This window comes from Plectrocnemia conspersa, unplaced genomic scaffold, assembly GCF_051122295.1.
Source record: "Plectrocnemia conspersa isolate PC_06_02 unplaced genomic scaffold, ASM5112229v1 ptg000005l, whole genome shotgun sequence".
Taxonomy (NCBI): domain Eukaryota; kingdom Metazoa; phylum Arthropoda; class Insecta; order Trichoptera; family Polycentropodidae; genus Plectrocnemia; species Plectrocnemia conspersa.
Window position 1 is genome coordinate 3,357,098 of NW_028277169.1, and position 27,914 is coordinate 3,385,011.

General features: G+C 34.1%; 1 protein-coding gene across 2 annotated transcripts; it reads right to left on the bottom strand.

The window, feature by feature from the left end:
• Positions 1–804: 804 nt before the first annotated feature.
• Neurl4 (neuralized E3 ubiquitin protein ligase 4) lies at positions 805–27,651 on the bottom strand. 2 transcript variants are annotated; one of them, XM_088185571.1, is made up of 30 exons: positions 27,440–27,651; positions 24,971–25,072; positions 23,144–23,257; positions 22,941–23,084; positions 22,732–22,879; positions 21,556–21,637; positions 21,357–21,489; positions 21,087–21,242; positions 20,494–20,634; positions 20,302–20,374; positions 16,262–16,400; positions 16,029–16,205; positions 15,875–15,965; positions 15,120–15,237; positions 13,555–13,648; positions 13,288–13,484; positions 13,059–13,223; positions 8,563–8,687; positions 8,389–8,492; positions 8,194–8,323; positions 7,877–8,018; positions 7,646–7,815; positions 5,362–5,524; positions 5,150–5,248; positions 5,011–5,093; positions 4,659–4,814; positions 4,408–4,593; positions 1,670–2,765; positions 1,333–1,603; positions 805–1,268 (listed from the first exon to the last, which is right to left on the bottom strand). In XM_088185571.1, the coding sequence occupies exons 1-30, from the start codon at positions 27,617–27,619 to the stop codon at positions 1,157–1,159; spliced, it is 5,091 nt and encodes a 1,696-aa protein (XP_088041697.1). In that variant the 5' UTR covers positions 27,620–27,651; the 3' UTR covers positions 805–1,156. The 2 variants fall into 2 exon arrangements, with proteins under 2 accessions (XP_088041697.1, XP_088041698.1); XM_088185572.1 differs by having other exon boundaries at positions 21,061–21,242.
• Positions 27,652–27,914: the final 263 nt, after the last annotated feature.

The following is a 27,914-nucleotide window of genomic DNA, read 5'->3' on the forward strand; positions in this document are numbered from 1 at the left end:
TATATATTGTAACAAAACTATTGTGGGCGAGATTGTTATTCTCCGAGCGATAGTGAAGAAGCTGGCTGAGGGATGATGTCAGTGAAAGATCTTTAGAGGTCTTGTAGTTGTGGCAGCGACAGTGTAGTGAGGTTGGTTCTTATCTGCTGCGGTGTTAATCTGGTGGAGTCCTTCTCTGGTCTCTGGCCGTGTCTTCGTGTATCATCGTATCCGGCTTCTCCTCATTAGAGCCCAGCTTTAAGAAGCAAAGCTCATTGACGAATCACAACCAAGCAACGACCAACCAGCTAATTGTTGCATTCGTTTCTTTTACAAACGAAATATGTATACGCCTCTAGAAAGTGACATTTGCTTAATGGACATCTTTCCGAAGTCGAATTGTGTAACGGGAATTTTGTGCTTTACGGTGCTTATTGTCTTCCGGTAATATATTATTTCCCGTGACCGTTTCGCAACAAAGAAATATTCTTTCAATACATCGGAGAATAATTGCGTATTATTTAGGCGAAACCCTTTTTTTTAGACATAATGAGGGCTTTTGTGTGGTCCCATCTTTTACATTCTATTGTCTAGTTCATCCTTATTATAATCCTTGGTTACAGTAATTTTTGCGCGAGTTTTAAGAATAAAACCCCTCACAAATTTAACGTTAAAATGTTAAATATTAAAAAGTTATGTTTTAAAAAAAATAAGTTTAGGTTCAAATTTATGCAAATAAACACGGCTGTATTTTTAGGATTAATGCCTGCCCAGTATGCAGTGTGTTAAGTGAGTGTTAAAGTGAAGCAATAAAACACATATATATCTTGCGACTATATTAGTTTAATAAATTAATAAATAAAATTAATTTTAATACAAAATGGAATGTATTTAAAAATTTGTTCCCGGCGAAATAAACACATTTTACATCATGCGTTACATTTTAGCGGTTCTGGAAGATTTTTTGCTAAGCTCTTTCTTATAAATATGCAGCAAAATTTACAGGAAGACAAAATCAAAACAATTAGTAAAGACTAAAAATACGAGTATTACGATTCGATTATTTCGATTGCGATATCAAAATATTTTATTTCTTGATAAAAAATTAAGACTGTTTGACGTACTAATATCACATTTTTAAATATACGCTAGTGACTATATTTGGTTTGCTTTTAATTCAAGTCGCACCGAACAATAAGGCAGTGACTCGGCAGATTCCCATCGTCTCTAAACGGTAATGTGCAGGTCGGATTCTAAACATTTGGAGCAGAGGCTCTTCGGAACGTTCGCTGAAACGTAAATCAGCACTTTAATTCAATAATAGACAATAATAATGTTGAGTTAATCTTTTACCCGTTACACGGTAAATGCCAAGCCGTTACTCGCAAAGCCGCTGTAGTGTTTCCGATTTTGTGTTTTTTGTCAAAGCACCGTAAGCTGACAGTTCCGGGGGCCGGAAGAACGTCGAACGGCAGAACAAAAGCTTCTCCTTCGACGATTCCGGGTTCTGCTCCGATTCGTAGTACATCCTTCAGTTTGTCAGCGTCCATCAGCAAGTAGAAGACGCGGAATGGACGCTTTGTAGGGCTTCGAGCCAATTTTGACATTGTAAATTTTACCCAACCTGTAATCAGTGTATATTCAAAGTTATGTCGCTTAAAACGATTATTTTGTATTTTATCATCTTTACCTTTTGACGAGTCGGTGTTGGACAGATCACAATTTTCGCAAAAGCATTGTGGCGATTCTTCGGAAAACAGTATTTTCGGTAAGCCCAATGACTGTTTACGTTTGATGGCTCTATTGAGCAAAGGACAGTCAAACACTGGAGTAGCAATTCTGTATAAATCTCTAACGTAATAAATATAATCATCGCAGGGCAAACGACGAGACGACCGATATATAATAATTGAGTTAGGACGATGTTCTTCGCCGACAGACGATCGAGATTTTCTCGACCCAGCACCCAACGTCAAAAGGCTAATTGTGCACTCAGCTGTCGAAGCGTTCTCGTCTTTCGCCGATCGATCACTTTCCTCTTTCGATATGAAATCTCCGACGTTTTCAGAAATGTTTTCACTATGATTCAAATTGTCTAGATCACGTTTTGTTTGAATCTCTCGCAGATTACAGCTTTTCACCGACGAATCGTCGACGGCGAACAGACGATTCAAAAGCGCAGGAATCTGCAACGTCAGATCGTCCAAACTCTCAGACCTCCTCACTGTTCTGGATCGATTTTTGATATCTTGCAAAGTAGCGCTCCTGTGGAGAGCGACTTTCTTTTCCGACAGATCGTCGATTGGCGCCGAATACCAGATGTCGAAAGTTCGTCGGTCGTTCGTTGTTTGAAAGCAATCTACGATTGTCGTTCTTCTTTTGATCTCTCGGTTCCTAAGTTCGTTAGTAGCATTCGCCGATGCCGTCATCGATATGTTCCTCAAGGCCAAGTTAAAACTCTCGTTTTCCGATAGACTTTTAGACAGTCCGCGTTTAGAGTCTAGCGTAGTTTTAGGTCGATTCGAAGTCGAAGAAGAAGCTATTTGACCGTCAGTATTCTCTCCGAACTCTATCAAAGCGCTAAACTCTTTCTCGTAGTATTCTAAGTATGCCTTCTCGCACAACTGAATCTTTTTATAATACGAAGATGAGTTATTATCGTCATCGTCATCGTTAACCTCGTCTCGCAGAGCTCTCGCGTCGGATAGAACCTCGGATTCTTCTCCATCGGACGTGGGACAATCTCCTGTGAATTCCGGTCGATAATCGTCATTTACAATCGATATCTGAAATTGAAAACAAGTTTAAATGAGAGAAAATAAAAACATACAAGTCAAAGGAAAGACTGTCCTATAAATATCTACCAGAAAAAAAAACAAAAAAAAGATCACTGGCGGGGAACTGAATAATTAGCTTGAACTGTAATGTTAAAAATACGGTTATGAGTTTTTATCAATTCCCAAAGAATATCGTAATATGCAAGGAATTGATAAATAAGTGTAAATAAGTGTTTGCGATTCGATAAATTTATTACAAATAATGCCAGAATTTGTAGTAGACATTTTAATGCACAGTTTTACAACATTTCTATCTAAGTTTTAATAAAATATAAATTAAATTTCAATGTTAACATATACAGGAAACCCCCTATAGCGAAGTTTCCTATAGCGTAGTTTTTGTTACTGTTTGTACATTGACTTCGCTAGACGTATTCTGTGATAGGCGAAACGCTGCCGCGTTATAACATTCCAGGGATATTTATCACAATATAGTATGAAAATATATTTTTTTGTATAGCTATGGGAAAAACTATGATCAAGTAAATCAATCTATACGTTTTTTAATGCATTATGTATACACTTTTCAGGGGGTTTCAATCATTCTAATTTTTTATAAAAAAAATATTTAAATATATGATATAAGACACTTTATATAATATAACATTCAAATTTTAGTGCATTTAAAATAGTACGTAATCTTTCTAAGCTTAGCTAATTTTTTATTTCAAAATTTAAATGCAAAACCTACGTAAATATAATAATTTATTCAATACGATTGTTCCACAAAGTGATCTGCTGAATTAAAAAAACGATTAGAAAAATGTCAAGCACCATATTATAAAATTCGAGAAGAAATGCAGACAGAAGACAATAAAGAAAATTATCCTATTATTAATGAAAGTGATGATGAAATTAAGGTATTAAAAAAGTATCGATGGAACGTGATATTAGATGACACTGACAGTAATTAAATGCATAATTGCACAATTTAAGATGTTTAACTTTTTTCATTTCTACCATTATTGTTTTTTCTAAATATAATTAATAGGGTTTTATTAATATCCTAAAATAAAAAATACTGCAGAAAAAGTTTGATAATTTATATTTATTTCTTATTATTAATTCATTGTAAGGTTACGCATTTAAAAAAAAAAACTCAAAAAAACTGTTGCGTTTGACTCCCCTGGCACTCGCAAAATCACGTGCTCTTGTTTACAAACTAATACAAGGTCATTGAATACATAAAAAATGGGAAAAAAATTGATTTGCTGATTTCGTTAAATTCATGAAATACAGTTAAAAGAACCTAACCTCAAATTTTGTATGGGTGCCTAATCTATGCCTATACAAGGTCCCAATATCTACACTATAGGGGGGTCGACTACTCAGCGTAGTTAAGAAATTTTTGTTAAGGTAATTAACGATAAATCTGCATGGCTACGAAATGATAATTTTATTCGTGTTTTAGTTTAGCAAAGCACCTTTGTTCGATTGTAACTTACTGGGAAATTATGTAAGAGCAAATGAAAGATATTGTATAATAAAATTTAAGACCTTTGTATGTTTTACATATTTCAAAATAAAAATGATTTCTATCATTTCTTTAAAATTGATTGTGGCAAGAGTGAACGAATATAAAAAACGATACCTGTTCACATTGTCCGTATATGTCGACGATCGGATAGAGTTTGTTTACTCTCTGCGTCACTCGAGCGAAACATCCCAAATTGTAATCGTCGATGGTCAAATACAGCTCTCTGTTTTCAGTGAAGTCTAACGTTATCACAGAATTGTCGCTGACGCTCTCTAACGCTTTGCCGAAATCGCTCCACATCTGTAAAAGTAGTATATTGTTTCGGTATCTGTTTACGATCTGAACCGTTATATGCGGACACTGACCACGTTGCCGTCTAGATATAGACGGTCGCCGGACACTATCCAGCATCCTTGTTTCAGATCTGCGGCGCTCGTCGGCAGTCTGAGCGCCAATGCCGTTTTGCTAGCGCCGACCATCAGCGACGAGCTCCATGAGCCGTTAACTTTGGACACTCGAAACTATAATAAACTTTCGATTATTCTAATTAAAAAAGCAAAATTAGCAATAAGAATATTCGTCTTCCAAAAAATATTCCAGGCCAAAGGTTATTTTTAAATAATTTGCAGCTTTTGGACTCGGATATTTAAGAAATATACTCGACGAGTATATTTTTTTTAAAAAGAAAGCTTTGTCAAAAAATAACAAGAGAATCACCTTGAACGACTGTCCTTTCGAGATTGGTTTGCTGGCTACGACGATTGCTCTGTTGTATCCTGTGAGACGTTTCACTCCAAGACCTGCATATATTATTATGTCTAAAGTTTTTCAGAATAGACGATAATTGTTTGTTTACCTTGTTTTTCTACGACGACGTTACCGCCATGATTTATGTGAAAAAACGAAGCCAGTTTTTTGTCAACGGGCGATTGGACTCTAGATATGTGTTCACTTTCTAAAACAGTCACATAAGGTATAATCGCCTCATATTAATGATTCTTTTAATTGAAAATTTGTTAAATGTGAATTTGAATATCGACCGATAAAAGGGTCAATTCGAATACAAACCGTTCGTTCCATCAGTGTTGACGGGGCTAACGCATCCGACCAGACGTAAGCTGTTTCCGTCGTCCGAAGCTTCCATCTCTCCGTCGTCGCAGGCGAAGGTCTCTGCGGACACGGCGCGGATTGCAGTCTGAGGTCCGCACAGCTCCAGTACTACGAAAACTTTCTGAAACCGAAACAGTTCTAAATCGAGGCTGCGAAGAAGCGTAAAAAAATTGGCACTAAAAATTGCAATACCAATAGTACCGAAAAAAATAAATCGGGGCAAAAATTGACCATACATCTTATTTGTTGAAAACGATATCTCCACGGCTACAAAAACTACCGAAATGACGATGTCCACATTGTTGCGCATTGTAGGGAATTAACTTAAGTAGTTTTATCGGTGTATTGCATATACGAAAATGAAAGCAGATATTGCATATACAAAATTGTTTCTACTATTTGTACATTTTTATCTCCATTCAGAAATATTTTTAGTAATAAGAAGTCCACGGAATATTCTTCACTAAATATACAGTGGCATTAAGTTTAAATTTAGGACAAAATTACTCTAATATTGCAACTTTTTCTTTATTTTATAAGTAATATATATATAAACACGATTAAAACTATTTGATTATGAATTTTTTTTTGGAAAATTTTAAAGACGCGTTGGCTAACATCCCCAGTGATTGTAAACATAGTGATATGCGTAAAAGTGGTCCTAATTCAAGTGTACATAAACATAGACCATGTGTGATGAATATACTTTCATACAGTGATACAGTCTAAATATATTATTTGAAAATGGAATACGTGTTCTTTTAGCAATGTATAATGCTCCAAAATTAGAACATAGTATTGAAAATTTGAGGTACACACAATTCATCAAATCAATTGACAAAGACCAGTGCAATTATCATCTCTTCCACCTACAGTGAAGCAGCTCATCAGCATATCAATCGGATCTACTTCTAAATCGAAACTAGGTTAGGAAAGGATTTACAATCTGAAAAATGGATGTGGGTTTTACAGAACGAGATTCTGGAGCCGACAACATTATTGCCGCCAGCACCGGTCGAATCATTGAATATAATCTTCTACAATTGCAAGAAAGGCTGTGGCGCGAACTGTGAAAAGTAAGGTTACAATACTCTAAAGTTTGTGGCCAGTGTTAAGGACAAGCTCATTGCTTAATCAAAATCAAATGATTTTTATGGAGAAAGTGAACTTGTTCCCGTGGCCCTTGAGTCAAATGTGACGATAATGATCCGGAAATTCCGGAAGAAAAGGAAGACGATGAAAAAGAGAAATCTTGAGACGCATGCCGACTGGTGATGATATTCAGAGGTGGACCGAGTAGCTTCTGATACGATTCACTAGGAGGTTGTTCAAACAATTACAATCGGTACAACACGGACTAGGCCTACCCTGTCTAAATAAAAATGTACAAATGTAATCTTTGTAAAAATGTACAGACACAAATGTATTATTTAAAATATTTAATTTTATTTTATTAATTTAAAATTTTAATTAATGTTGTCTCATAAATTTATTATTTATAAATAATAATATTTTTATTATATAATTAACTTTGTAAAGTGTACTAGGCATCAGGCTCTGTAGTTTACATAATGTTATCCTATAAACGGGTGCGTGCTTCCCACTCTCCGCGCTATATTTCAAAAATGATTAATCATATAAAGAAATGCAGTTTACCAAACTTGTAGAAAATGTTATTCTCTACAAGTTTTGTCAAACATCTAATGACATGCGACCCATAGGAAGCGAGATATTTGCAAAGAAACGATTTTTGTGACCTTTGATATATTGACTAGCAGACACTCAATCTTTTGAGACTTTTCATCCTGTATTAAGAAACAAGGTCTGTGCAAAATTTCAGCTTTCTACCATTCCTTCCGAGGTTAAATACTTATTTGACTGGACTATATGTATTCATTTAGCCTTTATGAACAAAAATATTGTGTCGTTAAAAATGTCCAATTCGTATGACTGTCGCGTAGGTGTTAAATATTAGTAATAAGTTAGTTTCAATAGATTTATCCAAAAGAAAATGATTTGGCGCCCGTTTTAACGATTTTTTTTTTTATAATTAATGAGTGTTTTAATTAAAATATTTAAAATAGCAAAACAACATTTTCCGAGGTATTCGAATGCTTTGGTTTTGTTAATTAAATAAATTAATTAAAATAATAATGTCAATACCGATATTGACTGTTTATACTCTCGGTAATACCGGTATTGAAAATTTCGGTATTATTGCAATCCCTAGTGTGACACTCACGTCGGGAACGTTGCGAAAAACGACTCCTATCTCTTCGGCATTCAGCTGCAGCGAGATGCAATCGGAGTGAGCTATTCTTCTCAGTCCTATTCTGTCCTTTGTCTTCAACCAACGCAGCGATGGATATACAGCGTTCGCTATCGATTCGCCGACGGTGATTTGCCGATTTCCTTTAATCGCAATGGAGTTGTCAAAATAAGTGTTTTTTGGTCCGATTCTAAAAATAGTTACCTTCTACGAACATAGTTCCAGGCGGTAGGTCCAGTATCGACGACGGCAATTTAGAGTTGACATAGGCGTTTAAAATATTGACATCTGTCACTCCGATGCGCATCGATCCGGCGAAACTGTTGTCGCAATTCACCACTTCGATCTGAAGTTGAAAAGTGTTAATTCATTATTAGCTCAGAAATAATACACTAAATAATAGGGTACGAGTTTGATTTTATTTCGATTTATAGCATACGCTCCGATTGTGAAATTTAAAGCAAAATATAGTTTAGCTTTATATGAATTAAAAGTTGTTTCGTAATAAATTAACACGTCACCTCGAATAGTCCATCGGGATGTAGCAGCGACGCGCTGAATACTAAATTCGACACGGTAGTCGACGATACGACACGCGCCACTGTGTAGTCACCGTTGATTTCTATATTCGAGCCGCAGTACTCTGAAAAACTATCATCGATCCGCCGTCAATCTGTCGTTCTCGAATACGAAATCGAATATAAAACATTATTCACATGTGTTTGGTGACATGCGAGCATTGCAGACCGGCGGTGGCCATGTTCAACGAGTTGTCCGAATTCCCGCTGAAACCTCTGGACTTAGGTGGCGACACGCAGATCTAAAACGATAGATCGCAAAGTTATGGACTGTCCGATTTGCGATCGGCGCCCATCTTACGGATTTCGTACTTCTGAACATTGCCCGCTCAAATCTACGACGGCGTAAACGTTGAGATCGTAGACATCCCACGCCTTACCCTGATCCATGCCGTCCAAGTAAAAGTGAACGCTGCGATCGGCGTGCCGCATAACGCCTGTAACGACGAGACGGCCGTTTTATCGATTCGAACCGTGTGATCGTACCGCAAGTTTCCAATAACGATAGCATAGGACTTTATGATGATTTTTTTATATGAGTGTCAATGACTTAAGATGAACATATCAGGTTGTTCCATAAGTTTTTGCGTTTTTCAAGGTGCGGGTTAAATGAATTAAAAATTAAAACGTTACTAAATTATATTTCTCCAACTTTTTCTACAATTACAGTAAACCAGTTAAAGATGTTTAACTTTTTTTATTTCTACCATTATTGTTTGTTTTTAATATAATTAATAGGTTTTTTATTTATATCCTAAAATAAAACATATTGCAGAAAATTTTTAATAATTTATATTTATTTTTTATTATTTATTCATTGTAGGCTTAAGCATATAATAATATATATTTAAAAAAAATAATTCAAAAACTGTTGCGTTTGACTCCCCTGTCACTCGCAAAATCAAGGACATTCTTCGCATGCATGTCGTAAAAAGAAGATAGGGCATATAGCATCTTGTTTACAAACTAAATACAAGGTCATTTAATACATAAAAATGGGAAAAAGTTAAATTTGCTGTTTTCTTTAAATTCACAAAATACAGTTAAAAGAACCTAATCTCAAATTTTGTATGGGTGCCTAGTGGCCCCTATACCGTAGTATTCCTATAACGAAGTCTGCGTTTGAATGTAAAAATTTGCTTTAAAAAGTTTTATAGATTTTTATACGTATTTTATTTGACTTACTTTTGATTGGATTGGCTATTAAATATTTTTTGTTAAATTTGTGTATTCTATATATAGACATCTTAAGTATATTCTAATAACCTATTTGTGTAAGTAGATAAGATGACACATGTATCTAGCTCAGTGGTTCTTAACCTTTTCAAAGTCACGGTGCACTTTTGATCATGGGAAAAAGTGGCGGTGCACCAGAATTTAGAGGTCGAAAAAAATATGTGGACATAATTTTTATTACATATTTTAAAAAAATAATAGTTACATACAAATTTTTTACATATTTTTTTAAATTAAATTATATAAAAAAGTTTAGTATTGAAAATAAATTTAGTTAGTTAATTTTGCCCTAGAACCAATTTTTAATTACGTGTTTTATTAAAAATATTTGTATTAATATTTAAAGGTGCTCTTTGGGTGGCAAATCTAAGTGGTGCATTTTCCCCCCTTTGTTTACCCAAAATAACATTCCTGCTTAACATAATGGAATTTATATGATCAATCAAAAATTAATAAATGTGATACCTGAGCTTGTTGGCTTTTGCAGATATCAGAAATATTAGGTCGAATATTTTATGTAGTTACCCTGAATTCTTCGTTTACATTTTTTTCTGTCTTTCTCGTTTTATAGTTTTCATATTAGTTGTTGTTAAGAAACCAAGCTCACACAAATATGATGTTGAAAACTGTAACAAAATTTTCAGTGCCTTCATGTAAAGACCTGAATATCCCTCTTGGACAGTAATCCAAAAATTCTTCATAGTTATTTCGGAAAATTTAATTTTTAGAGTACGATCAGTCGACAATGAGACTAATTTGATGATTTCGTATTCGGTCATAATTTTCTATATTTAAGAATAGAAAATAATGTGCAATCTTTTTTTCCAATGAAGTTAAATGTTCTAATATTGCGGAAATAACTCCCTTGGGAATGTTTTCGTTAAGTGAAGGAAACATATCTACTTTTTTTTCTATTATTCGATTTTTCGAAAGAGTTATTTTTTTTCGAAATCCTGTCAATTTGTCAATGGATGTCATGAATTTTTCGTTTTTTCCTTGAATGCTTGTGTTAACGTTATTTAAGTAATTTAAAATATCTGCTAAATAAGCCACTTTAACATACCAATCATTATTCTGAAGACATTTTACAAAATCATCCATACCTTCATTTCGAAAAAAGATTAAAAATTTATTCTTAAGTTCTATCGGGATAAAACTTTACCCTTAGATAAACACCTGACTTCAGTGTGAAAAATCAAACACTCGTACATAGCTTCCATAGAAATGCAAAGTTTTTTAAACATGCGTGTTTTTAAAGGTCTTGATTTTATGAAATTCACTATATTTACAACTTGATCTAGTACAGATTTTAGTGCTGCTGGTAATGTTTTCGAAACTAAAGATTCTCTATGTAAAAAACAGTGAGTAGATATAATATTAGGTTTTCTTGTCTTTGCAAGGGCTACAAATCCTTTAAATGAGCCTACCATTGAAGGAGCACATTTCATACAAATTCCAACACATAACTCCCATGATATTTTAAATTGTTCTAAATATGAATAGATAAGATCAAAAACATCTTGTCCTGTCGTATGCTCCTTAAGTTCTTTGCAGCATAGATATTGATTCACTATTTTGTTTTGATTTATGAAACGAACGAATCCTACTATTTGTGCTTTACCGCTAATGTCAGTAGATTCGTCGACTTGTAAAACAAAATATCACTTGGAAAGTTTATCGTTAACTGTTTTCTCAATATCATCCGACATATTTAATTATTTTTTTTATTGCATCGTTTGAAAGAGGAATTTTCATAATTTTCTTCTTGCTTCATCACCAAACATAATTTTTCCTATTTCACAATATGCAAGTAAAATTAGAGACTGCTATAGTATGTGGTTTTAATTGTACAGCAATCAATTCAGCAATCTTGTATGAAGCCAGTTGTGCCTTATCGGAAATTTTAACAGTTTTTTCAAAATATTTCGCTTGCTTATTTTGCGTGCTTAACAATCTTTTAAAGTAATCTTTACTTTTTGATGCAAGATCGGCGTGCTTCGTAGTGAAGTGGCGATTTAACTTGTCAGTATACATCGCGCTATTGGACAGTTTTTCTCCACATACAACACATAGTGGAATGTGATATCCTTCTTCATTGATGCTAGTAAAACTGAAACGTAAATATTCTTCAGAATACTGTCCATTATTTTTTTTGATTTTACTGGATATATTTTCTTTTGTATGAGACGTATGATGTCTAGTAACATCGTCACTACTTCTTCCACTTGTACTCCCAGTGTCATTAATATTTTGGTCTGATTCACAATTTCGTTTGGTAATAAATTTATCCATTGTGGGGTATCACGACTCTAATAAAATATAAATTGATTGAAACATTAAGATTTTACTATTTTGCGGAATTTTTGTTTTTACCAATTTTCTCGCGGTGCACTTGCAATAAGTTCACGGTGCACTGGTGCACCGCGGTGCACCGGTTAAGAACCACTGATCTAGCTAGTTGATAAAGAGTAACGGTTATAACGAGCAAATTTAGCCAGTCTCTTCATAATTGTTATAGCCAAGTTTGGCTGTATTTATAATTTCATTTTTTATAAATATGTGTATGTACATACAATGTCAACTAACGATAGGTATATGAAAAAAAAATCCAGTATTGGTATTTAAAAGTAATACAATAAACTAAAAATGATAAAATGATATTTTACCTAAAAACTTGCCTAATTCAACATCTTACTATAAAATTATTGGTAAAAAAATTACAGTAAATTTGAACTCCCCAATCTAAATAGATGATAATCGTTTGGATCAATGTCTGAAGAATACATTGAATGAGAATGGAGTTCCCAAGAAAATCCATTATGTACCCTTATTAAAATCATAAGGAAAGGTCTCTTATATGGTCTGAGTCGCTTGTAAACGATTTAGCTGAGCACACTATGTGTCTGTCATATAATCCAATGACTTATAATGCATTGGGGGTTGATTGGCGTCCAACCACTGCTTTTAAGTACATGTTAAAGTAAAAGATCTGCTTCTCATCTTCAGTAACAATTCCGACTCAAAAATAAATCTTTCAGTTCTAGAATCATTAATTATTGGCATATTGATATTCGTTGTGCGAGGTTATATTTATTTATAAGACCCATATTCTGCAAATTAACACCTTTCCTAACTTTTTAAATGCCTATGAAATGATATAGGCGACACATTGAGCTTTTGTGCTAGTTTTAGTAACGTTAATCTCAGATCTGCTATGATGGCAGCCAAACATCCTCACCAACAACCCGTCAAAATTCCCAAAATAATATTTTTAGAACCACATTTGACACTTTCAAGATTTCATGGCATCCCTGCCAGATATTTTTTAACAGCTATTGTCACATTATGACCGAGTTGAAACTCGTAAAGCATAACTTAAGATTATTTTATCTCCACGCAAAAATTAATGGTACAACCAGTTGTGGATATGTTTGTTTTAAAAAACACATTTATTTTTTGTTCTTCTTCCTTAAGCTTTTGGATGCTTATGATCTGTATATTTAGATGTAATAAACATTAATGAGACGTCCCACTCCCTCGTTATTAAAGACTTGCGCTCGTAACGAACGTACCTATTCTGCTATTGGACGACAGGTTGAACAGGTTCAGCGGATATTTGTCGGTCACGTAGCAGCCATTGTGTATCAGGGAGCGTCCGTGCAGCATATAAGTGTCTTGAGCGATTCCTTTGAACGTCGACGGCGGAGCCATTTCGGCCGGATTTGCCGATGTCACTCCTGAAAAGTTGGTTTTTAAACTGTCTCGATTGTCAGTTCGGCAGAATAATCTTTTCATATTTACCAAAAGCGACACAGGTGTCCCAGAGTGGCAGAATTTCGCATACCCTCACTTGGAACATTTCGCATTCGCGCAGCGGTCTGCTGCTAAACACCAGAGCGTCTTCGAAGTTCACCATTGAGGCGATGCGAGTAGCCACCAATCCTACACCTTGTACTCGCACATTGTGCCCGTGCACGCGGTGAAAGCAAAGATCACCACTGAAAACGACAATCGTATGATTAAGTAAAATTGCGAATAACGTTCCTAGACGGTGTATTTTATAATTACCCGTGCAGAGTCGCGTTCGAGACGCAGGACGGCAGAGATTCAGGCGAGTTAAGAAATTGTATGATGCTCGCTTGCGCTGCTTGCCCGTACAGATCTAAAACATATAAACGGGCAACCATTTTATATTACTTAAAAAAAATATATAATTATTATTAATATACAGAGTAATAAAAATTAAATTAAAAATTTATTTTGAATCATTTCACATATAAAATGTTAACACATCAAATACCGTGTACACAAATTTGTGTGTTTCGTCGTTTTAACTTCATATAACGAAAACACACATTATCCTTTTCACAGCATTTAACGACTTCAGCCGTCATCAACTTTTGATACAGTTGTTTAGGTTGAAAATTGCTTGAACGGAATATTAAAACCTTTAACTAACGACATCTCTTTATGTTTGCTTAACACTAGGTTTACGGACATAAAACCGGCTATTTGACGGGTGTCATTAAAAATAGGTATATAGTTACTAGATATTCAAAAATAAGATGTTTTCGAAAATAGTGTAAATATATTTGCATTGATCAAATATGAAAAATCGTAAAAAAAACAGTAAAAATACTATGATACAAAGCAAATAAGAATACAAATCAGAAACCCGTCAATATGAAATATGACAGACATTAAAAAATATTTTGTTACACTTAAAATTTATCAGAAATATGACTGATACTAAAAAAATATTTTATTACACCTAACTGACGGTAAAACACAATCAATGACCTATAGTTGGTTTAATGTGAGCGATTATAAGTTATCGATTGTGTCTTAGCGTATTTTAGGGCCAGTTTTCTTGAAATAATGTTTTTTTGTTTAAGTAAAAACTAAAGAAATTATTGTAGAGGTCACAAAGTTGATATTTGTTGTTTTTATGAAGAGTAAATGTATTACTTTATTAAAAAGTATTATATTTTTTAGACCAAGACCCTAGTGCAAATAAAAAATATTACGATCAGAAATTTTTAAAAACAGATTTTGTTTGAGATGTAGAATGAGGCTAGTTATTCAAATAAGTTATTATTCACCAAATTTAATTTTTATGTGGATGAGACTGGACTTTATTGGAAACGAATGCCAAGATGTACGTTTATTTCCATAGAGGAGAAGACTGCTTCTGGATTTAAAGCATCCAAGGACTGTCTAACTCTTCTTCTCGGTGGAAATGCATCCGGAGAATTAAAATTGAAACCTTTGTTGATCTACAAATCAGAAAATCTTTGAGCCGTTACAAGTTACTCTAAAAACACATATTATTTTTTAATTTTGTTGGTACGCGATCAACAATTTGACGTTTACTGATTTTAGAACGTTAATGTAAAAAAGTGAAAAGAACACGATTTTTATAGAAAATTTTCAAAAAATAAATTGATCCTATCTCTAATATGAGACTGATTTTGAGGTGAAAAACTCAATACAGCTGAATTCAGCGAGAAATTTTAAATAATAATTAACTTGTGTTTGTGGTATAAAGAAAAAAATTATCGTACATTGTAATTTGACAAGGGACTGTAAATAAAACGATTAATGATAAATTGTAGTCGGAGATTCATACACACCTACGACTCCGTAAACATTCTCCGGGACGCCTGTGATCGCTGGACCTTGATCGACGCCATTGATATAAAATCGCAGGGTTCCGCATGATTGCCGTACGACTCCGACTCTGTCGCCGACCTGATAAGCGATAGAAAGGATTAATTTTAACTTTAGACACCTTTACACTCGGGTCATCTAAAAATGTACCACTGGTCATTCGCAATAATGTTCTAATACCCCCATCGTACATACTATATCTGAAATATTTAAACTTTTTTCTCGGTGCGACTGACTCGTGACATGTGAGTGGTACCGGTATATGCATTTCAAAACTTTTTCGTTCGGAATACTACATTCTTAAATTAACCAAAGTACAGTGCAAAGTTTTCAGCACCGCTACTTAACCAATTCACACTGGGTAGCATCTATAAGTGCCACAACGAAGTGTTAGGTAGCTAAATGAAGTATAGTTATTTAATATAATTCTAGACTGAAAATCTGTTCAATTCATTGAACTATAAGATTTAAAGAATTGATGGCATAATGCCATCTGTAGTGAAACAGTTAGCATCATCGAAGCTGTTGAAATATAATTATAGATTTTCAAGGATTGACGAGTTTAATTAGGAAAAAAATATGAAATTATTGTCTCACTAGATGTCGGATATCATAAACGGCTGTCGACAGAACTAAAGAATTTTTGAGGCGGTCGACTCTTTTGCACGGAACTGTTAATACATGAAATCTCGGGTCTGAGCACAATGCCCGTACGTACGATTATTCGGTCCAAGCTGCTGCCGTAACGATCCTGAACGGTAGTGCCGTTGTGCATAACGCCGTTACCCGTCATCATCCACGTTCCGGATCTAGACACGATTAATTAAAATCAACAATAATAAAAGCAATTGGATACCGAATCCGGATACAACCTCATGTTGGTCATCGTAATCGGAAAGTCTAATTCGTCGGGCGCGTGGGTGGTGACTCCGATCTCTATAGATCCCGCCCATTTCTTCACAACTTTGTCCAATCGCACCTCGAACACCTCGTCCGGCCTCAGAGAGCGATTCGTCAAGACCACTCCGTTGTTGAAGTCGTCGTTGGCTCTGAAACGTGTATGTCTTGACATTGTCATCGACATCATATTGTCATTTATACGCACCTGGGCCTGAAAGCCGTCAATCCACCGTCGGATACAACTGCGTGCGTTCCGCAGTTGGAATGAAACAATAGTCGATCCGAGGTGGAGGCATCTGCGGCGTTACATCTTCTACTAGAGTCGCCGTATGCGTTGTTTTGATCTACAATACATTTAAAGCAAAGTTTTAATATTATTTCTACCTTTTATTTTAATTATTTATATTACATAAAGATGCAAATATTTGAATGTGATAATGTTTTAAATTTAACACTGTATTGAGTCTTATGATTCATAGAACATTCAATATAATGTTTATGATTTGAAATAATATTTTACATACGAAATATAGGAAAGGTATTTAACGGATTTGAAGTTTTTACTTTTGTTAGTTAAAATCATTTTTTAAACTCTTTCGTAAAATCTAAAAAAATATTCATAGTATTTCATTAAATCCTATGCATTTTTCTGGTCAAATTCAAGGGTCCCTGTTTATAATTCATGTCAAAAACATTAAAATCGTGCCGTTGCTGTCGCAGTGGAAATGCTCGGTTTTCTAGCATTCATATTCAAGACTATACAATAAGTGAAAATCGAACGAAGCACATCTAAACCGAGTTTTTACTAATAGGAGAGTGCAAAAAACAATTATCATTTCTCAAAAGTCAAAAATTCACGTCAAAAGCAATAAAATCGTGTCTTCGCTGTCACAGTGAGAACACTCGTTACCGAGCGTTTCCACTGAAATGGCGCCGATACGATTTTGTTGTTTTTGACGTGGATTTTTAACTTCTGAGAAGTGATCAACTGTTTTTGCGCCCTCATATTGACCAAAAATCGGTTTGAATATACTTTGATTTATGCTATCGGTAGCTATCATATTTTTAAAACATAGTGTAATATGTAGACAAACTATGGAGCAATATACGAAATCTGTCTGTACTTCTCAGATATGAGTTGGCTTAGTTTGTATTTTGGACTTGATCTAATGAAAGTTTTAAAACTATAATTAGTTTTAGAACTTTCATTACGTTAGGTTAGGGTTTGAATAGCAAATGGATGTTCGCAATTGTCAAATTGCGTTTCATACATTTTAGAGCAGCATATAATTTCACTAGCGTTTATCAGTTAAATTATATTTAGGCTAGTAGAAGTAGTCGACACCCTTATAGCACAGAGATTGGGACTTCGTTATAGGAATACTACGTTACAGGGGCGACTAGGCACCCATACAAAATTCGAGGTTAGGTTCTTAATTTAAAATATGGTGCTTGACATTTTTTTAATTCAGCAGATCGCTCTGTGGAACAATCGTATTCTATAAATTATTATATTTATACGGGTTTTGCATTTGAGTTTTGAAATAAAAAATTAGCTAAGTTTAGAAAGATTACGTATTATTTTAAATGCACTAAAATTTGAATGTTGGATATAAAGTGTCTTATATCATATATCTAAATATACTTTATGATTCATTAATGCTTTTTTAGATTTGTAATAGATATGTATTAAATAATTAAATAATTTTACTATAAAAAAGTAGAATGGTTGAAACCCCCTGAAAAGTGTATACATAATGTAATAAAAACGTATACATTGATTTGCTTGATCATAATTTTTTCAGCTATACAAAATATTTTATTACTGTATTGCGATGAATATTCCTGGAATGTTATAGCGCGGCGGCGTTTCGCCTATCACAGAATACGTTTAGCGATGTCAAGGGACAAACAGTAACAAAAAGTACACTATACGAGGGAACGCTGTAGGAGGGACTGCCGCATACGTTATAGGAAACTTCGCTATCGGGGGAAACGCTATAGGGGGGTTTACTGTACTACATGTGGAAAAGTTGAAATCATATAATTTTAATAGCACCTGTCAGATAAATTATATTTCCACTGGTAAAAAAATATATTTACTGATGAAAATGTATTCCAATAGATTTCACTAAAATGATTTATCATAATTTTTTCCATAGCTATACAAAATGAAATATTTTCTTACTATATTTTTATGAATATCCCTGGAATGTTATAGCGCGGCGGCGTTTCGCCTGTCACAGAATACGTCTAGTGAAGTCAAGGGACAAACAGTAACAAAAAGTACGTTATATGGGGGAAAACGCTATTGGAAACTTCGCTATAGGGGGGTTTACTGTAATTGTAGAAAAAGTTGGATAAATATAATTTAGTAACGTTTTAATTTTTAACTCATTTAACCCGCACCTTAAAAAACGCAAAAGATTATAGAGCAACCTGATATGTACATCTTAAGTCATTGATACTGATCTTAAAAAATACATTATAAAATCCTATATTATCGTTATTGGAAACTTGCAGTACGATCACACGGTTCGAATCGATGAAACGGCCGTCTTGTCGTTATAGGCGTTATGCAGCACGTCGATCGCAGGGTGCACTTTTACTTGGACGGCATGGATCAGGGTAAGGCGTGGGACGTCTATGATCAGAACGTTTACGCTGTTGTAGATTGGAGCGGGGAATGTTCAGAAGTACGAAATCTGTAAGATGGATGGATGGATTCTTATCATTTCCGAAGTATGAGGAGCAAATTCATACCAATTACTAAGTATATTATTGTAATAGAGAGCCCTTGACCAACAGGAATAGCCGGAAGCATATCGGTCATGTTTTTCAATATTTGGCCGAATTATCTCTAATAATGTGTCAAATGATTCTTGGTCCGTCCGAAGATTTTTTTTATAATCATCGGGCTGTTTCTTGTAGAAATGTTTGCAAATGCTCATGAGTGAAGCGGTACCTCATAGATTATCATCTGTCCCGGATTTCCCATGATTGTATCAGAAAAATTTGGCAGATTCGATACAACTTCCTTCGACGGCGCAACAAACCGAATGAGTCATAGCGATTGACGCAGCATCAATCGCTCATCATTCGAAACCGTCAATCACGTAACGATTGATCAATCGTGATTGATTGTCTCCGGGATCCTTTAGAACCAGAGACGTCATTTCAGCTTTTTCTAGGGTGAGGGCAAAAGTTTGCCAGTCAGTGGTCATTATTTTTAATATTTCGATTTTATTAAGATTAATGGTATTTTAAAAAATCACGTACATTTTCTGGCTAAATTCAAGGGGGAAGGGGAGAGCAAATGCTCATACCCAAATTATGTCCTATACAATTTAATAGATTTGTTGAGAGTTATTCATGGGGTGTTCACTATTCTGAGCAACGCTCGCTCACATCTAACCTGTCCAACAGTTTAGGTGCAAGAGATATATTTTATAAGATTTTTTTAACATAAATAATTTATTTTTCATTTATATACATATATAAATGTTATAATATTTTTTTAAAGTCACGTGATCGTCCTATATTTTAATTCTGATGTCCTATATTTTTATTCTGACTACATACTATTTTTATTCTAACCATTTGATATTAACCCTGAATAATATAATTATAACAGAATAAAATATTTGATTTTTATTGTCATTTAACTTGTTACTTTAACCCTCTGGCCGCGTTAAAAACTTTTCATACAACATCAGCACATAGTACTGTTTTTAATAAATTAAGAATTGAGTTTTTTATACATAAACTTATCCTGTTACTTCATAACATACAATGAACATGTCAATTTATAGCTAAAGTTTTTCTTCAATTCATAAAAGTAAGAACATGTGTCGAATATTCGGTCAATATTGTAAAAAAAAAAACGTTCTGCCATACAAAAGATGGGGATTAACTCGCGCGCTCTATGTAATTCTATGATAAATCTATGGCAGCGCCGCGGTAACACCTATAATTTGAAAAAATAATCGATTTTAATTTATCCAAAATTGTTTTTGAGGAAATCTCAAGAGATGGCATTAGAAAAAGGTTTTAATACTCAGTTTAAATACTTTTTAACCTTAAAATATATGAAGCAACTGTAATAACCAAACGCGGTGAAAATGTCTTTTATAAAAATGATTTTTGCTATAAATGATGTGTCACATTAGCACAGTAGTTTTACATGTGGTATTTTACAAATTATTTTTTCCCTCTTGCGATCAGTGAACGAATAAGGATACTTACTGGAGGACTGCGATAACTTCCTAGTGAGGAAAAAGCTGGGCAGCTTCCGCTCTTCCGGGTCAATAACTGTCACCTGCGAATGAGAAAGAGAATGAAGTCGGTCGATGTTGCCTCACAATTCATTACCGACAGCGAGCAGCGAACATTTCAAAAACGCAAGTCAATCAACGCGGGCGGATAGTTTGGACTAACCTTGACGGTCATACCGTATAAATCGATGACGCCCCACACTTGTTGCGGAATCTTAGATGCGGCCACTCCCTGATCTAGACCGTTAATGAAGTAGTGCAGATTTCCATTGATCTTTCGCATCATTCCCACCCTGTCGCCTTCCTGAATTTGCGAAAACAAATGAAGAATTGGATATTGAGTCTTATACCGATTCTGATCCACCCTTCGCATACAACTGTTATCGACGACTTAAAAATCGGATATATTGAAGACCACACAGGAAAAACAGTAATTACCTATATTTTAATAGATGTTTATTTTAAATCAGTTGGAAAAAAATTACAAATTAGTGAAATTTTGCCTTTCAATTTCAATGAATTTTTGCTTGAAGTTCTTCTCATTTAAAAAATGTGCTAAGTGTATATGCTTATTATAATGAAATCCCGTTTTTGTAAACGTTTTTCCAGCGCAATCATCGATTATTAAATGACACATGAACGAGAGACTTTTGTCATCAGCACGTGCGACTTTTTTTATCCGATTTCACAATTTTTACAGTTGAGCGTATGCAAAAGGTAAAACCCTCACAATATATGGTCGAGGAAAAGGAATACTTTTAGTTTATCCAAGTTGTATTGTCCGTATTCCCGTCTAGTCCCTTGACCGTTGATCAGTATTCCGCAGCCCGACATCATTATCGTGCCGCTGTGCATGTTGGTCATCGTCGTCGGAAATTCTATGAGCAGTGGATTATGAATTGTCACTCCGACCTGAAATAGTATGCAAAACTTATCTCTCTATAAATTTAAAAACATTTAACATACGACGAAAAGAAAATTGTTCCAATCTATGACTGCCAATCTTCGCTTCCGCCAGAAAATTACTTCCAAACTTCCGCTCCATTTGTTGACCAGACGGTCGATTCGAATTTCAAACAACTCGTCATCGTTTAGTGTACGGTGCGTCATCACCACTCCGTTGTTGAATTCATCGAGAGGATCTCTTCTTTCGGCGCTCCTGAAACATTAATGGTTACGACACTCGTTCGAGATACGCTAATTCAGTCCGGGAACGATGGATTACTTTCGATCGGTACTCAGCTTGACTAGATTTCCACAATGTTGGTGAAACCTCAACTTTGATTTGTTATTTTTTATGAAATGCTCTAAAAAATAGAAATTAATGTAAATTTTGATGCTGCTTATTCTAACCTCTCTATAATGGTGGTCTCTTAAACCTTTTTTACAGGAAAATCCTTTGGTTATTGGTTTGTCTTTGAGTTCAAGTGAAGGATATTTCCTTACTTAAAATATGTTATAGAAAACAAACGTTTTTAGGTGGATTTTGACAAAAATACATGCAAGGGGTCATTTTTAATTAAAAAATTGGCCGAACAATAGTTACGTTGGCCATAAACCATACATGTACATATTAATATATTTTTTAACTTTATCCTACACATATATTATGAGGCATAGTTTTAATTAAATTTTAATGAAACTTTTCAAAAAAAAAAAATGACTTTATATATATATTATATATACATATATATATATATATATATTGGTTACGTTTAATGAATTGTATTAAAAATGTTACAATTGAAATTAACAGTAATTCTGGGTATGCAGTTTTTTATTTTTATAGAAAATTTTTCTTGTACCGGATGATAGAAAAATCTTTCATCTATGAAATTAATTGACATTTCTCATATAATATTTTTTAGCCATTTTTTTTAAAGTAGAATAAGTCCATTTTTGTAAAAAAAATTAAGTTTAGGTTCTATTATAATTTTCACAAATAAGCTCCACTACACGACTGCATTTTTAGGAATAATGCCCGGTATTCTGTGTTAAAAAAAACATTTAAGAAAAACTAACCTCAATTTAAATTTTAAATTGCTAGTGTTTTTATTAATTATTATGGCATAATAAAATTAACAAGTTTATAATTTTAAAATCAGTACCAGAACTGATTAACGTTTGCCAATATTTTTAAGTTGATTTAAACGAAAATCCTTAAATACCTTAACGTATGAATAAATGGACTTATACCACTTTCAAAAACCACAATTCATATTTTCAATGGTATTTTAGATATCATAAATTTAATTTTAGTTTGAGTGGCGATCATTTTAATGGTTGGTATTATTGAATCGGATTGTGATAGTTGAATTGAAATAGAAGTATTTGTAGAAAAAAATCCCACAGGCTTTGGAGACCGCCGTTTTAGAGGTAAGACAGCTTTTTCGAAACAGACCTTGCGATATAGCATATTGGCCATTGGCTTTGACTAGCGGCAGCGACAGACAAACGTTCAAGTCGGGACACAGTTGCAAGTTGGAAAAGTAAGGAACGTTCGGCGTTAGGGCTGGACACGATCTTCCCGTTTTGTCGCTGCGGTGTTGCTGGAAAAAAATTAAATTGCAATCGATCCACAAAAGAGCGGTAGTCATTGAGGTTACTCACTGAACATTCTTGTTTGAGCACCGACGGATCGAGAGATACTTGAATGCACTTTCCGAACAGATCGACAACTGCGTAAATTCTGGGTGGAACGTTTTGAGCTATTATTCCCAGGCATTCGCCGTTGAATTCAAAAATCAGGTCACCCTGAAAAATATAAAATAATTTCAATCTCCGTTGACTACTAAGCCGATCGATCTTTGTACCTTGGAAGTCCTCATAACTCCACACGTGTCACCCTCATCTAACGAATTCAAATTCTTGTTTGGCAGATGAATACAAGGAGTTGCATTTCTCGATATGAAGTCGGCCGCGTGAACCTAAATGAAACGCATTCCATTACACAATTAGCATCTACTAAATTCAGTAAAATAGAAACTTTACAAAATGCGATATAAAATCAGGACACCGCTATAGTGTTCCGTGAATTAACAGTATTGTAACTCAGGGACATCATTTGGGGAGAGGAGGGTAGATGGGGTCATTTTCACCCCTTGATTTTTATCAGAAAAATGCGTGTCATTCAATGAAATATTAATAAAAACGACCGCTGACCAGCCAATTTTTAGTCAATAGAAAAATTTTTTTTGAAGTTATGCGAGAATTAATTTTATTACATTGTACTACTATTGTTTTATGACGATCCTTTCGAACGGTTTTAGACAAAAATGCCACTGTAAATAATGGAAAAAAGTAATTAAGATGTTATCTGCATATTCAATACATCATAATACATGTAATAAAGATAAACTTTGGAAGTGTATTTGGGAATAACTTTGTTGGTGAATAACAATGCAAAAATGAGTGTAAAAGTTTAGCCAGCATTGAATCTGTGTACACAGTAATTTTTAATTGTTGATCACATTTTTAATTTGTCATTCATTTTCATAAATGCTGCTGCCAAAAAGTCCAAATCAATTTTTATTTAACATTCTTATACCTCAGCTCCTTTCTTTTAGTGGCGTTGGGATACGATTCGCTGAGTTCTCGCAGAAAGTAGTATGTCGCTAAGCATTTCTTAAAATTACTGAAAGGTGCTGTCGACAATCCTCGAGGAATTCCAGTTTTGGGTTCCGGAACTTACGATTGTGTCCTCTTTTGATGACTGTTGGGACTGCATTTTCACTGTGGCCATCCGGCTCCTTAATACGCTGGCATTACACATTGACCTGTTTAATGTTAGCTGTGAGGAGCTGGTCCAATTCGTATCATTTAATTTTGATTTTTTATTTTGTTTTATTATTTTTGTGTATCGTTCTAATAATGTATAAACAGTCGACCCCCTTATAGCTTAGAGATTGGGACTTCTTTATAGGAATACTACGTTATAGGGGGGACTAGGCACCCATACAAACTTTGAGGTTAAGTTCTTAATTTAATATATGGTGCTTGACATTTTTTAATTCAGCAGATTGCTCTGTGGAACAATCGTATTCAATAAATTATTATATTTACACAGGTTTTGCGGTGGAAAGTGATGGTTTTCTATAAAGAATTGTTCTGGGTTATTATTCAGCCTCTGGGTTATATTAAAAAAGTAGGTAAAAAAAACATCGGCTTTTTTTCCATTAGATTTCACAATAACAATACTTGTTTACAAAAAGACCAAATTTTTACACAATACTCATTTATGACCCTCTTTTGTATCCTCTGCAAGTCAGAGGTTCTCAACAAAATGAACACAACACTTTTCCTTAGGCCATTTTTTCATTAAGTACTAAAAAAAATCAGCTTTTGTTAAACACAAAGTACATAAACAGTATAAAAGACACTAATAAATAGTCATACAGTCACATAAAGTTCACTAAAAAACACGTAACGTAATAATATTATAAAAACCGCGCCACTTGCGTTGAGTACCACTTAGTGACATAGCTTGTATGGGAGAGAAGAAAATACACATCCGTTAGCTTCTGCTGCCGATATCACGTACGTTCGTATGGGTAGGAAGGTAAAACACGGTACGATTATCGATATCCAAAAACTGAGAGAGCGACCGAATAATTATATGTCATGTATAAAACAAACATTACCCATGAACCGTTGACAATTGTGGCGGCGGAGCCGGTCATTTCCGCCGCACTGGGTTCACATGTGATAACTCCGATTTCGACGCTGCCATAAGTACCGTTAGTCTGAAAATACACAATGAATAGTCAACGTATAATCTAAATTAGAAAAAAATAACGCTGTTTAGATGGTCTAAGCCAGGGGTGGCCAACCCAAATGATCTTGTGGACCACTTTGGAAATGCATCATAACTCCGCGGGCCACATATAAAATTATATATCCCCATATTAGACTTAGATACACTATAGACATTTCATTGGAGTGAAAAATTGTCTATAGTGTATTGGCCATTATAAAATAAATATATTTTGTAAAAGTGTGATGAATCTCGCGAGCCGGAAAAATGTTCAAAGTGGGTCGCGGGTTGGCGAACCCTTAATAAATCTTCAGTAATATTCGGAAATCAAATAAATTAAATTTAAGTTCAATTATATAACACACTATGTATGTAGTATAATTGATCATTAAAATGTAATAAATAAAATTTGTTGTCAAAATAAGGAAAACAAATTTAACAGTATACTAAAAAATACGATTTAATGTAAAAAAAACTAATGCTCCCGCCTCTTCTGTTTATAAACTATATAATCACAGAATTGTTTGCTTGGACATTTTTTATATGCTGCCAACTGATTCCTAATCTCTACTACAGGCGGCCCTCGACTTTCGGACGTTCGACTTTCGCACATTTAAAAAAAAAACAATTTTTAAAAAAAAAAAAATAAAATAAAATTGTGTTGATACGAACAAAAATAAATCAAGGATTCATAAACTTCACACGATTCAAGACAAATATGGAAATTATTAGACGTTTTGATAGCGGTGAATCTTTTCCTTCAATCGGACGTTCGCATGATACAAACAGGTCTACGATATGTTCAATTTTGCAAAATAAAAATATAATTAGGAAATACGTTCAAAATTGTGGAAAATTAAAATATATTTCCGCAATCTTTAAAGATATGTTTCCAAAAAAACACAGCAAAAAAAAAAACATTGATGAAATGGAAAATATTTGTCATCGTGGATCGATGACCAACATCAAAAGGTTTTTCAAGCAAGTAACGGTTGATATTACAATTTTAAAATGAGGTATTTTTTTCATAATATTAAATTTACTGGAGAATCGGCTGATGCGGATAAAGATGCTGCAAAAGAATTTATTATCCAAAATTATTGAAGAGAATATTCCTCTAGCCAAATATTTAATGTAGATGAGACAGGTTTATTTTGGAAAACTCTTTAACAATGAAAAATATTAATAAAGCCTTAAAGCATCTTGACAATTTTTTAAATATTATTGAAGATTGTGATCCCGATGGAGAACGCATATCTCAAGTGAGTAGGGCGATCAATAAAGACATAACATGTTATAAAATACTATATGAAGAAAAGAAAAAGAATAGTGGAAAACAGTTGACTCTTGATAACTTTTCAAAGGAAATACCCGCAAACCCCACTTAAACATGACTCTTAAACGCCTCTTAAGCATCTTATATTTACTTGATAAATAAATATTTTAAAATACACACAATTTCAATTTTTTTTACTTCCCTCGACTTTCGTACATTCAACATTCGCACACATTTTCAGGAACCAATTATGTGCGAATGTCCAGGGCCGCCTGTAGTTTATTTATTTTAAACAGTCAGTATACATAAACACCATTTCATGCGCGATTCTGTAGGTACACAGGGCGGAAATGGAATGTCATTGTCGAGATTAAAATCTTATCGTCCTTTTCACAATTGTTGAAGTAATAAATGTTTTATTTATTATAATTATCGCCTTGTTATATGTGTATTTTTTAATTTTATTTATTTTTAAAATTAATACTGTTTTATTTACTCTAATTCAACCATATTTTTAGCAATCACGTGAGCTCTGTGTGTATTTGTGCACTCTTAAGCAAAAAAATTATAGATGATTTAAATAACTTTATAAATTAAAAACATGCAGCTAATTTTAAACTGGCAGTAAGAATATTTCTAATATATTTAACCCCAAGTTTTAATTTTCAGATATGAAATATGGACTCAATAAATTAAAACCAGATCTATCGTAGCCTAGAATTCAAATCTAATTTTGTTATAAATGATGGTAAAAAAAAGTTATTTTTCATCTCCTATTACAGAATTTTCTATTTGCAGATAATTCATTAACAAAAATAGAGTGCAGCAAGTATCAAATCTCGATCCATTGTTATTTATTTTGCTTATGAACGATATAAACATAGTTTTTAAAACATTTCGATCGTAGTGCCAAGCGATGGGTCAAGTTAATACAAATATTTGCGTAATCAAATCCGTAAATTAGATTTTAGCTAGCAATATGATTATATGGATATGTAGCCAAACTGTAAGTTTAGCTTTCTAGTCGAAGCTTTCTAGTGGAAGTAATTAATCTAAGCGAATTGTTGGATCGATGCTTACAGTGGTCGTCTTATCGATTCGAATTTGAAACGTTCGGTCGTTTTGCAGAGGCGCGGAGCTGAAGACCATCGCTCGGGCGGCATCTTTGCCTCTTCTGACCGCCGTCATGCCGTCGTCGAGCAGCTCCACGCAGTCCGCGCGTAGCGCGCAGAAACGGAGCTCGGACAGCGACGAAGCCATAGCGGCAGCTGTCAAACCGTCGATTTGGCCTCAATTCTTAGACCGATCGCACAGCGGGGTAATACCGAACTATAAGTAATTATGTTTAGTCGTCAACCTGGTATATATTCCGACTATACTTTATTCATATTTGCAACGTGCATATTTTCTATGGAATATATAAATAAATAAATAAATATAAGCTATTTGAGATATGGAGCCCTTTATAAGTCCAGATATTCTATGTAAGTGCCAAATATGATTTTCGGATACCTAGAGGGTTAAACTAAAATACAATTAAGAAGTATTATATATA

What these genes read in the sequence shown, in the direction of transcription:
- Neurl4 (XM_088185571.1), bottom strand. Translation starts at nt 27,619, where the DNA reads ATGGCTTCGTCGCTGTCCGAGCTCCGTTTCTGCGCGCTACGCGCGGAC. An exon ending in GAAGTTATCGCAGTCCTCCA is followed by an intron (nt 16,401 to 20,301) that starts GTAAGTATCCTT and finishes AATGTATTGTAG; the next exon opens with ATCAAAACAACGCATACGGC. An exon ending in TGAGCGGGCAATGTTCAGAA is followed by an intron (nt 8,493 to 8,562) that starts GTACGAAATCCG and finishes CTATCGTTTTAG; the next exon opens with ATCTGCGTGTCGCCACCTAA.